The sequence below is a fragment of the Bufo gargarizans genome, chromosome 3 (assembly GCF_014858855.1).
Source record: "Bufo gargarizans isolate SCDJY-AF-19 chromosome 3, ASM1485885v1, whole genome shotgun sequence".
Lineage (NCBI taxonomy): Eukaryota > Metazoa > Chordata > Amphibia > Anura > Bufonidae > Bufo > Bufo gargarizans.
In genome coordinates this window covers 362,444,817-362,458,162 of record NC_058082.1, presented here as the reverse complement: position 1 = coordinate 362,458,162, position 13,346 = coordinate 362,444,817, and the positions used below count along the sequence as shown (strand labels likewise).

Here is a 13,346-nt window from a genome sequence, read left to right as displayed (position 1 = left end):
TATGATGTACTTATGTACTATGTTATTATGCTGCACTCTCGCTGATGTGCTATGATGTACTTATGTACTATGTTATTGTGCTGCACTCTCACTGGTTGCGCTGCCGGCCATTTTTTAGGCGGTATGCTGCACTCTCATTGGATTCCCTGCCGGCCTTGGGTATGCCTCCTTCCCTCAGGCAGCATACATACATCCCTCTGTCTTTGGGTGTTTCCTCGCAGGTACGTTGCTGGCCACGTGCATGTACCCCATACATGGCAGGGTGCTTGCTCTCTCGCTGGATCCGCTGTCGGCCATAGGCATGACCCCTCTTCCGTAGGCGGTGTACGCACTCTTGCTGGATTCGCTGCCAGCCAGGGGCATGCCTTCCTTCCTCAGGCGACATGCACGCGTTCTTAGTGACTGTGTTTGTCTCTCGCCAGTACGTTGCTGGCCATGTGTATGACTCCCATGCATGGCGGTGTGCTCGCACTCTCCCTGGAGGAGATGCTGGCCATGTGCTTTACCCCCTTTTTTCTGGGCGGTGTGCTACACTCTCACCGGATACTTTGCTGGCCATGAGAATGGCCCTCTAACATGGGTGGAACGCTTGCACTTCCATTGGATACGGTGCTGGCCTTGTGCGTGACCACCTCTCACTTCAGGGCAGAATTTGGCACGCTCATGGGATTCACGGCTGTCCTTATATGGCTGGGCTGGACTTGTACATGTCCCCATTCATTGGCAGAGTGGTTACTCTCTCGCTGAGTTCAGTGTTGGGTGTATTATTGCACACTCCTTTAATGCTAGGATGCCCCTGTGCATGTTCCCCTTTCACTAGGTGGACCTCCTGCGTTCCTGCTGGTTTATAGGGTATGTCCTGCTTCTCTGAAGTAGGTTCGGCCTTAGGCATCACTCCCTTTTGGGACGGGTCTTTGCACTCTTGCCAACTGCAGTTGGCCAGGTACAATTTCCCCCCTTTCGGGGTGGACTGATTGCGTTCCATCGCATGCTATACTGGTTTTGTGCATAACTCCCTTTCAGGTTGCACTTTGCGATTCCGTACATGCTGTGGCGCTCTGGGACGAGCCCCCCTTTTTTTCTAGGTGGGTTGGCCTTCTCGCTGCTTGCGGGGCTGCTCGTTCGTATGCCTCACCTGCTTCCTGCGGCATACCTTTGTTTCTTGGGAGACGATGCTTGCCGCCAGCCTTGCACTCGTCCCTAGGGAGTTCATTCTGTCCTCCTGACCGGACAGGCTCTATTTCTCTCTGCTGCACCGAGCTGGGTGGTGCTCATTCATTTAGTTGGCCTTTCATTCCAGGGAGTGTTCGTGGGTCCTAGATGCATGCCTTTTGCGTCCTTCTGCAGCATTGCTTCCCTGCGCAAGTGGTCACATGGTCGAGAGTGCTGTTGTCTGAGGCGCCTCTCGAATTCGTCATTGGCGCTGGCAGGACTGCGGTTCCCTTGCCTGCCGCAATTTCCTCCTCTTCGGATGCAGTGTGGTATGAGTCCTTCCTCTTGGCGCCTCTACGCTTCTGTCTGATCTGCTACCGGGTTCGGGCTGCTCTTCTCGGGACGGTCACCCAACTTCTCTTGGGTGCTGGATTACCCAGGTCCGGAGGACCTCCGCCTTGGGTTCTTCGAGGTATTCGCCTTCTGCGAGGCGGTGGTCCGGGCGTCTCACAGTGTAGCGGGTTCTGCCTTTGAGCTGTCCTATGGCTTCCCTGTTGCCCACTCCTCCTCCTTTCGGTCGGAGGGTGTTATGTCGGCCTCTGTCTCGACTGCCTCTTTTCGCCGGCTTTGTTTGGCTCCCGCTCTATACAGATCACTCCGATGTGGCTTTCCGCCAGACTTCGGAGGCTGTGTTTTCACTGTCCTCCCCTCTGGGGTGAGCATGGTTGTTCCTGTGGATGGTTCCGGTGTTCCTTTTGGCCTCGTACTGTCTCCCTTGTTCACGCTGGCTGTATTAGCTGGGTGCTTGTTTACCGAGTCTACCGCGTTCTGTCCTCCCGCTGGGTGCAGATTGCGTGGCCCGTTCTAAGACGATGGTCCTGATGTAGACTTACCTTCTCGATAACTTGGGGGGACTACCTTTTCGGTTCAGATTGTCCTTTGATCCCACACAGGGGCTGTACAACGTGGTTACATCAGCATGGACTTTAGCCTGCCTTCTCCTGGCATCTGGCGGATCCTTTGGGTTCTTTCCATCTGTCCTTCTGCTCCCCCATTCGGGTGGATGCGGGTCAACGTTGTTCGAGGGCCGACGGGGCTAGTTTTGTCGACCCTTCTGCCCGTGTTACTGGTCTGCGCCTGTTCTCATTGGGTTTTCGCCTGCTTGCCAGGCGACTCCAGCGGGTTCACTGCTGTCCACTCCTGGCTGTGTCTCGTCCAGGATCTGTCGTAAGACTTAGGGTTTTTTGTCTGGGGTTCTGTGGGAAGCTGTGCATTCCCCACTCTGAAGTTCTTTCCCCATGGTTCTGTCTTTTAGTTGAGGTGTCAAGTGTCGGCGCTGTTCTTTCTCTTCCAGCGTTCCCGGCCCTCTGGGCCTGCCAAGACCTTCTTCCTCGGAGTGGCTCTTTGGTTCCTCCGTACTGTCCTTCGGTACCGCCCTGGGGACTATATCCTGAGCTCTCGGCGCTCCGATCTTGCCCTTGGAGCCGTTACAGGAGTTCTCTCTATCCTTCTGTCCTGTACGGTTGTGTTCCGTATCAGTCGTGTCTCTGACGGGTGCCGGCATGGCCCCCTTTTTTTGTTACGAGCTTTCTGTCTTTTCCAGGACAGGGCTGTTCTGCATCTCGTTTCTTCCTTCCTTCCTTCCTTCTGAAGGTGGTGTTGCCTTTCGCTTCAACACCTCACCTATTTGGACGTTGTTTGGGCCTGGCCGTTTTTTACTTGGAGATCTCCGACTCTTGCAGTCGTTCGGCCTCTTGGGGTTCCAGGAGGTCTGTGCATAGGGTTGACAGACTCCAGGGTGGTTTTCCTCCGCTTGATCAGATTGGCTATTGCTGAGGTTATCGCACCTAGGGCAGGATTCTGTCTTGGTGTCACCGTTCCTTTCACCAGAGCGGTCGGTGCCTCCTGGGCCGGAGGCATTGGGCTTCGGCCGTGCATTTGGGCACGGCGGCCACAGGTCTGCCTTGCACGCCTTACTGAGTTCTACAGGGTGCATACTCTGACTTTGGCAGATGCTGCCTTACCCCGCCTGGGTTTACAGGCGGCGGTTCATTGATGCCTTTCGGGTGCTTCACCTTGGTGCTGTGGTCCCTCCCCCTTTTGGACTGCTTTTGAACGTCCCAAGGTCTTCTGTGTCCCCCAAGGAAACTGGGCGAGAAAACGAGATTTTTGTATAACTTACCAGTAAAATCTCTTTCTCGCTCTTTCCTTGGGGGACACAGCACCCACCCATTAATTGTTTTTTCTCTGTGCGTTTTCCGAGTTTTTGTTACCCGTTGGGTAGTTGGCTTGTTGGTTCCTTGTTGGACTTTGCCTTTTCTCACTGCTTGGACACGCAACTGGCAGTCTCTCTCTCCAGGCTGAGGGTATAGCTGTGGAGGAGGGGCTTAACAGTTTTCACTTAGTGTCACGCCTCCTATGGAGATGAGCTATACCCAAGGTCTTCTGTGTCCCCCAAGGAAAGAGCGAGAAAGAGATTTTACTGGTAAGTTATACAAAAATCTCGTTTTTTGCAACAGCTGGAGGGCCGCAGTTTGGGGATGCCTGCTCTTAACCAATATCCAGCCCCAAGCATGGCCTGCCTCACTGTTTCATCCAGGACATAGTACATTTTTTATCTATTTATCCTGCTTTGATCTATGATGTTATTTACAATAATTAACTTCCTCCATCCGACCCCCTGAAGAACCTTGGTGGGGAAACGCGTCGGGGTTAAAACTGACATCGTTATCTGTGTGATATGTGATATTCCCAACGTACAGGGCCAGACAGGGAGATCCCACCATCTAGGATCATCCCTGTGCAAAGGTTAACCTAGGGCGGGTACAGGGAGAGAATCATCCCCAGCACCCATCAAAGTGCCCTAACCTTCCCCCGAACCTATACCTATCACCAATGTCACAAGTGCCCTTGTGGAATTTTTACTATCTACATGCTATTAATTTCACCAGTTCACGGTGGCAGCTGGGCGATTACATCACCCTGCGATAACTGGGTGACCAAATTCTACTTTTTAATTTACCAATAAAAGCTACATTTTAAAGGGTCCAAAACTCAAGGAAACAAACTGCTGGCAGGTGAAATTGTGTCTGCAGATCCTAGTAAATAAAAGAAATCTGCATAAATGTACTTAATGGGGCTAGTTACGTATGAGGCCTAGTTCACACTTCAGTGTTTGGTTAGTGATTTCCATCAATGATTTTAAGTCAAAACAAGGTGTGGGTCTAAAACACAGCACAAGTTCAGATTTTTCCATTCTACCTCATCAATGGAGGCTAAATTCCTGGTTTTGGTTTAAAAATCACTGATGGAAATCACTGAAGTTTGGACTAGGCCTGTCTTCTATTTAGGCCTCATGCACACGACCGCTGTGTCTTTTGCGGTCGCAAATTGTGGATCCGCAAAACACGGATGGTGTCCGTGTGCGTTCTGCAATTTGCGGAATGGCACGGACAGCCATTGATATAACTGCCTATTCTTGTCCGCAGAACGGACAAGAATAGGACAGGTTATATATTTTTGCGGACCACGGATGCGGACAGCACACGGAGTGCCAAAACTGCAGCTCTGATACGGACCAAAACAACGGTTGTGTGCATGAGGCCTAACAGAGACGGGCAGGCTGCAGGCGTTACAGAAAAAGTCTTTATTATAATTTATTTTTGGAAAACTTTGCAATGCAAAGAAAGTGTTTGCCCTTTGTTTATAACTAGTATTACAAGCTCTGTAACTGAATCTTTGTTGCTTAAAAGCACTTTGTTACCACCACATTTATTTTTACTTTTTCTCTCCTTGCAATATTTGCTTTTTATTTTTGCAGGTGATTGATATGCCTGAACACAACCCAGGCCAGATGGGAGGAACCATGAGACTGGGAAAGAGGAGAACAATCTTCAACTCACAGAATTCCATCTTGAGTATGTTTGTTTATAGCAATGTAGCATTGTGCCTATGAAGGGGTTGTCCAGCTTTGGGGCTTTTTTTAACTGTCCTACTCAGCCTGCTGTGCCTGTTGAAAAAAATCACACTTGTCTGCTTCTCACTACTCCATTCAGGATCTCTGGCTTCTTTCAGCAATCTTCCAGTCTACGTCCTGTACACTTCCGGATAGACGGGGTCATGTGCACAGCCAGTGACATGGTGATATGTCCCCAGGTGGCACTTGACCTAGCAGTGATGCACTGCTTGGGAACGCATCACTGCTGAGGCTAGTCCTTGGCTGCAGAGGAGCATGTACCATTCCATCAAGAACAGGGATCAGCCACCTCCGGCACTCCAGATGTTCTGAAACTACAACTCCCAGAATGCTCCATTTACTTCTATGGGAGTTGTGAGAACAGCAGAGTATGTTTGCATGCTGGGAGTTGTAGTTTCACAGCAGCTGGAGTGCCAAAGGTTGCTGATCCCTGATCTAGAAATTTACAGGATGTAGACTGGAAGACCACTGAAGGAAATCAGAACTGAGCATCAGGTTGCAGGTGCATATCATTTTTTTTCAACAGGTACAGCAGGCTAGGTTTGACAGTAAAGACCCCAAAGCTGGACAACCTCTTTAAACTACCATAATGTTGCCATGCCATGACTGTAATTTATGGATAGGCTTTCATAAAGCCTCCATGAATGGGAGCTCAGCACTGACTGACAGCTGAGCTCCCGCTGTAATTGCTGGGATCTGAGGTAACTCGGATCCCTGGCATTTAAACCCTTAGATGCCACAGTCAGTGCAGCCACCTGATGGCTTCAGTGTGAGGCAGAGAGCAATATTCTGTAGATGCACTAAGGGTCCATTCACACATCCGCATTTTGCAGAACAGAATTGCGGACCCGTTCATTTCTATGGGGCATCAGAATGTGCTGCCCGGATCTGGAATTGCGGACCCGCAATTCCGTTCCTGAAAAAAATAGAACATGTCCTATTCTTGTCGGCAATTGCAGACAAGAATAGGCATTTTCTATTAAGTGCCGGCGATGTGCGGTCCTCAAAATGCGGAACGGATTCGCAAAGCGCACACGGACGTGTGAATGGACCCTAAAGCTGAAACCTGTAGAGGAAAATGCAGTGGTAAAAAAAATTACCCCAAAGGTGTTTATAGTCTTAAATTAACTGTTGGTATTGGTCCAATGGGTTACAAAATGTTGCTTTACTTGCACTTAATCAGTTCCACATATTTGTGCGTCTGGGTATTTTTGCGTACAGTATTTAGTAATTCTCTTGACTCATGAGAATGTCAAGCATAATGATACTCTACAGGAATCTGTCATTGAAGTATAAAGGCCCCCAATACACTTTAGTATATTCTTGGCTGAACCTGCCGAGAACAGCGGGTTCAGCCGTCAGTCTAGTGTGCATGGGGAGCTCCCAACAGACGATATCGGGGGGAGAAGAACCAAGTGAACTGGATCTTTTTTGCCTAATCGTTTTGTTCTTCCTGGAGATAAGCCCACACTAGAAGTTTCTGTCTGCGACTTTCTCCTCAATCCCTATTGCAACAAGTAAATGTTTGGCTGAACCAGGCAGGCAGAGGGGAGTCTGGAGATCGCTATTGAAGGTGTATGGGAACCTTAGGTATGATTATGGTCAACTTCATTTGTTTTCATATTTCCTTTCCTTACTGCAGGGAAGCTGTATGGTGACCAGGAGTTTGTAGAAGAAAGACATCGGCATAGATATGAGGTACTAGGTTTAGCATTGATTAGTATCAACCGTAGTACTCATCACTTGGGCTTTATTACTTGTATTTGCCATTCTGCCATGTTCTCATTTTCTCTAGTAATTATTTCCAAGCCAAATTCAAATTCTCACTTTGATTTTAGGCAACCATCTTAGGGTACTTTTACACTTGTGGCAGAGAGATCCGGCAAGCAGTTCCATCGCCAGAACTGCCTGCTGGATCCGTCAAAACATATGCCAACTGATGGCATTCGTAAGACTGATCAGGATCCTGATCCGTCTTACAAGTGCATTGAAATGCCGGATCTGTCTTTCCGGTGTCATCCGGAAAAACAGATCCGGCATTTTTTTTTTTTCTTTTTTTTTTTTCGGTCTGCGCATGCGCAGACTGGAAGGACGGATCCGGCATTCCGGATTTTTTAATGCCGGATCCGGCACTAATACATTCCTATGTGTTCAGACAAGTGTTCAGTTTTTTTGCCTGGAGATAAAACCGTAGCATGCTACGGTTTTATCTCTGTCCTGATCAGTCAAAAAGACTGAACTGAAGACATCCTGAACGGATTGCTCTCCATTCAGAATGCATGGGGATATACCTGATCAGTTCTTTTCTGGTATTGAGCCCCTAGGACGGAACTCTATGCCCGAAAAGAAAAACGTTAGTGTGATAGTAGCCATACAGGCACATTTTTTTCACTTCTTGCAAACCCCATTGACCACTGGTCTAAGTACTTTAAAGATCTAGGCCAGGATTTGCAGGCATGATATGGAAGAAAAAATGAGCATGTATTAGATGAAACCAACCTTGCATTTTTTCCTCTTTACATTATTTTGTTAGTTACATGAATCTAAATGTTAACTCTTATTTTTTCTTTTTAAGGTCAATCCAGAACTCAGACATGAGCTAGAGGCTCGAGGTATGACCTTTGTAGGTCAGGACACAGAAGGGGAACGGATGGAGGTTGTAGAATTAGAAAGTAAGTTCATGCATTTGGCTGCTGCTTAATATAAGGCTATTTGTAGACGTGTTCAGGCAAAGCAATTTATCATGCTTTTCATGATTTTATTTTTCTTATTGAATGAGCTGCATGTGAGCACCTTTTCTTTATCTCATTTTTTGTGGTTTGTTGTTAAAACTAATCCTTAAAGGGTTTCTGCCATGAGAAATAACGTTCTGTAGCTGACTGACATAAGCAATGTGCTAATGTCAGCACTACATAACAGTGTGCTTTATAACCCCTGCCTGCTGCCGTTCTCTTAAAATAAAGACTTTTAAAATGTGCTAATGAGCCTCTAGGTGCTATTAGGGCGTTGCTTCAGCACCTAGAGGCTCGGTATAGGGACCCTTTGGCATACCCAGGTTCAGTTGATTGACTTTCGAATTCTACTTATCGTCCTGTAAATTGCGCGCCTATGCCGTTTAGTATTCGCCGAAGTGAGTGAAATACGCACTCCTGCTGCCAGCTTCCTTCCTTCGGCGCAGTCAGCTGCATAACGTTATTTCTCATGACACAAACCCTTTAAAGGACCACTAAAACCCAGAATACAGAGAAAAAAGAACAAGCAACAAACTGTAAGATAATCTCCTTATGTGTCTTTATTTCTCGCCCAGTTTCCTTGGGGGACACAGAAGACCTTGGGTATAGCTCATCTCCATAGGAGGCGTGACACTAAGTGAAAACTGTTAAGCCCCTCCTCCACAGCTATACCCTCAGCCTGGAGAGAGAGGCTGCCAGTTTTTGCTTAGTGTCCAAGGAGGCAAGACACTCCCTGCTCTGCAGGGCTCTTTTCTCCTTGTTTAAATTTTTGATTTTTACTTTTTTCTTTTCTTTTTGTTCCAGAACATCAGGGACAACAGAGACGCACTAGACCTCTCTGTTTCTCCCGGGGTTGAGCTGCGCCAGTGCCGGTCATCCGCACTGCTGCCTCCCCCACAGAAGGCAAGGTGGACCAGGGCAGCCCAGCTCCCCTGCATCCCGCCAGCGCAAGGGTCGCCCGCACGCCAAGTCCCTCTTCCAGCGTCCTGCCACTACGGTGCCAGTAGCTGAAGGGGCGACCCTGCTGGAGTGGACCGAGGGTGAAGACGGCTGTGGTAAGAGAGTGGCTTCTCCAGCCCTACGTCCCCCACCCCACACCCTGGTCTCCTGCGTGCCTGACCCCCCCATACTTGGACCCTTCGGTCACTGCTGGACCTAGGCTGGCCCCTGGGGTGCTGCGGGGCGACATTCCACTCCCTGCTCCCTCTCCTCCCTTCTGGCCCTCATGGGACATTTTAGCAGCAGAATGCTGCGAATAGGCAACCACATCGCCTCCCTTCACTTATCAGCCCTCCTGGGAACGCTGTGCTCACATCCTCACGGGCACCTGGTCTCAGGGTCCCCCCATCCCCTCACCGATGCGCTGCTCTGGACCGGGGGCCTTTTCCTGACGGCAGTGCTGCTTGGGCGACCGCACCTCCGGCGCTTCTTCCCGGCCCCCGACTGTTCCGGCCTGCGGGGTGGACTCCCGCGGCCGGCATTTGGCTTGAGCACGATGCTCCAACGATTCCGGCCGGCCGTCGGCGACTTCCGGCCGGCCGGGCGCCGCAAATTTTGGCCCAGGCTTCGGGCCTACTGGGCCGCATTCCGGCGCTCCACCCGGGCCCCTGACTTCCGGTCCGCGGGGTGGGCTTCCGCGGCCGGTTTGTCCAGGCAGTCCGCTCCGGTTTCCTGTGCGGCCCCGGTCAGCCGGGTGCCGCAGAAAATTTAGGCCCCGGCTTCACGGCCTGCTAGGCCGCAAACTTCCGGCCTCTGTTGGAGGGGGCGGGAACTTCTCCGGGCGCGAATTCTTCCCGCCTGGATGTTCCCCGCCCCCAGGGGATCGCGGCGCCGCCTCCTCCTCCCTTCCAGGTTGGTTGGCTGTTAACCCTTCGGGTACCGGCCTCCGTGCTTCAGTTTGTTTTGCTCGGCTGATGGGCCTATATGGCTGGCGCCCCCCCCCCCTCTACTTCTATGCTGAGCACCTGTATGGTGGCACTTCTTCTGCCTCAGTGAGGCTATTTTTTATTTAGAAATGCATAACATGGTTAAGCTAATGGATTTCTTGTGCGCTGCGCAGGACGCTGCAGCCTTATCTCAGTAGCGCCGCCTGTATGCGTGCTCCTTCCATGAGCGGCATGGTCTCGCACTCCCCGGCTGGTGCATGTTTCCCTTCTTTGCTCTCTCCGGGATACAGCGCTGGCCAAGTGCATGCGCTCTCCTTTTTCTTCGGTTGGCAGAGTTCGTCACCCTCCAGCTATGGTAACTGCCATGTGCAGACAACCCCTTCCTAGGCGGGATACTGCACTCTCTCGGGCTGCAGGCTTGCCTGGTGCATGACCCCCCGCTTAGGTGGAATACTGCACTCATTGGATTCGTTGCCGGTCTTGTGCATGTCCTCCTTCCATAGGTGGACTCTGCACTCTCACCAGATACGGTGTTGGTCTGGTGCACGACCCCCTTCCATAGGGGACCGCTGCATTTTCACTGGATTCACTGCCGGCCATGTGCGTGATTCCTTTCCATAGGCGAAACGCTGCTCTCACTGGATTTGATACCGGCCATGTGCATGACCCCCTTCCATAGGCGGAATGCTGCACTCACTGGATTCGCTGTCGGTCTTGTGCATGACCCCCTTCCATAGGCGGAATGGTGCACTCACTGGATTCGCTGCCGGTCTTGTGCATGACCCCCTTCCATAGGCGGAATGCTGCACTCACTGGATTCGCTGCCGGTCTTGTGCATGACCCCCTTCCATAGGCGGAATGCTGCACTCACTGGATTCGCTGCCGGTCTTGTGCATGACCCCCTTCCATAGGCGGAATGCTGCACTCACTGGATTCGCTGCCGGTCTTGTGCATGACCCCCTTCCAGGGGCGGAATGCTGCACTCACTGGATTCGCTGCCGGTCTTGTGCATGACCCCCTTCCTCTAGGCGGAATACTGCACTTCATTGGTTATGGTGCTGGGCAGCCGGCCATGTGCATAACCCCCTTCCATAGGCGGTATGCTGCATTCTCATTGGATTCGCTGCCGGCCTTGGGCATGCCTTCTTCCCTCAAGCGCCATGCATACACCCTCACTGACTGGGGTCCTTCTCTCGCTGATAAGTTGCTGGCCGCGTGCAGGACCCCCTTCCATGGTGGGACGCTTGCAACTCACTAAATCCACTGCCGGCCATATACATGTTCCCCCTTCCGTGGGCGGTGTACGGCACTCTTACTGGATTCGCTGCCGGCCATGGACATGTCTCCTTTCCTCAGGCAACATGCACACACTCTCACTGACTGTGTTTGTTCTCTCGCCAGTGTGCTGCTGGCCAGGTGCCTGACCCCCATCCATGGCGGGGTGCTCGCATTCTCCCTGGTTGCAATACTGGCCATGGGCATGGCTCCCCCTTCTGGGCGGCATACTGCACTCTCACCAGATACGTTGCTGGCCTCTAAGATGGGTGGAATGCTTGCACTCCCATTGGATACGGTGCTGGCCTTGTGCGTGACCACCCCTCATTCCATGGGTGGACCTTTTGTACGCTCACAGGACTCACAACTGTCCTTGTATGTGCTGTGCTGGACTTGTACTTGTCCCCATTCATTGGCGAAGTAGTTGTACTCTCACAAAATTCGGTGTTTGGTGGATTATTGCACACTCACTTAATGCTAGGATTACCCTGTGCATGTCCCCTTTTCACTAGGTGGACGTCCTGCTGGATGCGGTGTGGCCATGTGCATGGTCCTCTTCTGGGCGGAATATGGTATGTCTTCCTTCTCTGAAGTAGGTGCTGGTCTTGGGCATCACCCCCTTGTGGGGCGGGCTTTGCACGCTTGCTGCCCGCACTGTTTGCCAAGTACATTGCCCTCTCTTCTGGGCGGACTGCTTGCGCTCCGTCGCATGCCATACTAGTCTTGTGTATGTCCCCCCTTCCGGTTGCACTTTGCACTTCTGTGGTTTCTGTGGGGCTCTGTGGCTGGCCCTCCTTGCTGTATGACTATTTCGCAGTGGGCGGACGCTCTTGGGGGCTGCTACTCTGTGCGTTGTTGGGCCGTGTATGCCTTCTCCTTCCGTAGGTGGGTTGGCTTTCTCACTGCTTATGGGGCTGCTTGTACGTATGCCTCCATTCTTCCTGCGACTTGTCGTTTTTCTCTTGGGATACGGTGATTGCCGCCGGCCTGGCACTCTTCTCTGAGGAGATCTTTCTGTTCACCTGGCCTGGACGGGCTCTATTGTTCTCTACTGCAGCGAGCTGGGTGGTATCCATTCTCTGTTCGGAGGGTTTATTTGGTGTTTCCGTTGTGACGGTATCCACCATATTCGTTGGCCCTTCCGCCTGGGGAGTGTTTGTGGTTCCTGGATGCGTACCCATTAGTTACCCTGTGGCATTGCTTCCCAGCGCAAGCGGTCACATGGTCGAGAGTGCTGTCTCCAGCGTCCCTCGCAGTCTACGCTGGCTCTGGCCGGATTACGGTTCCCTCGCCTGTTGCCATTCCTCCTCTTGGATGCGTTTTGGTTTGAGTCCTTCCTGTTGGCACCCTCCGTGCTTCAGTTTGTTTTGCTACCAGGTTCTAGCCGCTCTTTTCGAGCAGGTCGCCCAACTTCTCTTGGTTGCTCGATTACCGAGGTCTCAGGGACCTCCACTTTCGATTCGTTAGGGTATTCGCCTTCTGCGAATTGGTGAGCCGGACATCTCGGAGTAGCGGAGTTCTGCTTTTGAGCGGTCCTGTGGCTTCCCTGTTGCCCACTCCTCCTTGCGGTTGGAGGGTGTCATCCGTCTTCTCGGCTATTTTTCTCTCGACGGCTCTGTTTTGGCTTCTCCTGGGTCAGTTTTACTCCGATGTGGCTTCTGCCCCGGCCAGGCTTCAGAGGCTGTTCCTTCACTGCCCTCCCCCCTGGGGAGACCATGGTTGTTCATATGGATGGTCCCGGTGTTCCTTATGACCTCGTACTGTCTCCATTGTTCACACTGGCTGTACTAGCTGTGTGCCTATTACCGGGTTTGCCGCATTCTGTCCTCCCGCTGGGTGCAGATTACTTTTACCATTCTGGGCGCTGGTCCTGCTTGGACTTTACCTTCTCGGTAACCTGGCGTGCCTACTTTCTTCTGTCAAGATTACCCTTCAAGCCCCCACTTCGGGTCTGTAGAACACCTTACTGTGGTGGCTACAACGACGAGGACTTTAGCCTGACTTGTCCTGGAGTCTGTTGGAAACTGGCCGGGTCCCGTTCGGTTCCTTCCGTTTGTCCATCTGCTCCCCCACTCCGCGTGGATTCGGGACGGCGTTGCTCGGGGGCCGACGGGACCGGTTTTCCCAACCTTTTTGCCGTGTCACTGATTTGCGCTTACTCGCATTGGATTTCCTCCCGTCTGCCCAGACGAGTCCAGCGAGCACACTAGTGTTCGCTCCCGGCCGTGCTTCGTCCAGGTTCTGTTGTCTGACTTAGGGTCTTCCCTGGGGTTCTTTAGGAAGCTGGGCATTCACCCAATTCTGCCTTTCTCTTCCCGTGATTCG

General features: G+C 51.7%; 1 protein-coding gene across 2 annotated transcripts in view; it reads left to right on the top strand.

Annotated features, from left to right (window-relative positions):
* The window catches only part of CTPS1 (CTP synthase 1), a 68,038-nt gene that overhangs the window by 44,568 nt on the left and 10,124 nt on the right, over positions 1–13,346 (top strand). For both annotated transcript variants that reach the window (XM_044287980.1, XM_044287981.1), the window contains exons 14-16: positions 4,973–5,069; positions 6,771–6,826; positions 7,704–7,800. In XM_044287980.1, coding sequence (XP_044143915.1) covers positions 4,973–5,069; positions 6,771–6,826; positions 7,704–7,800 — 250 coding nt within the window. The remainder of the gene's footprint in view (positions 1–4,972; positions 5,070–6,770; positions 6,827–7,703; positions 7,801–13,346) is intronic.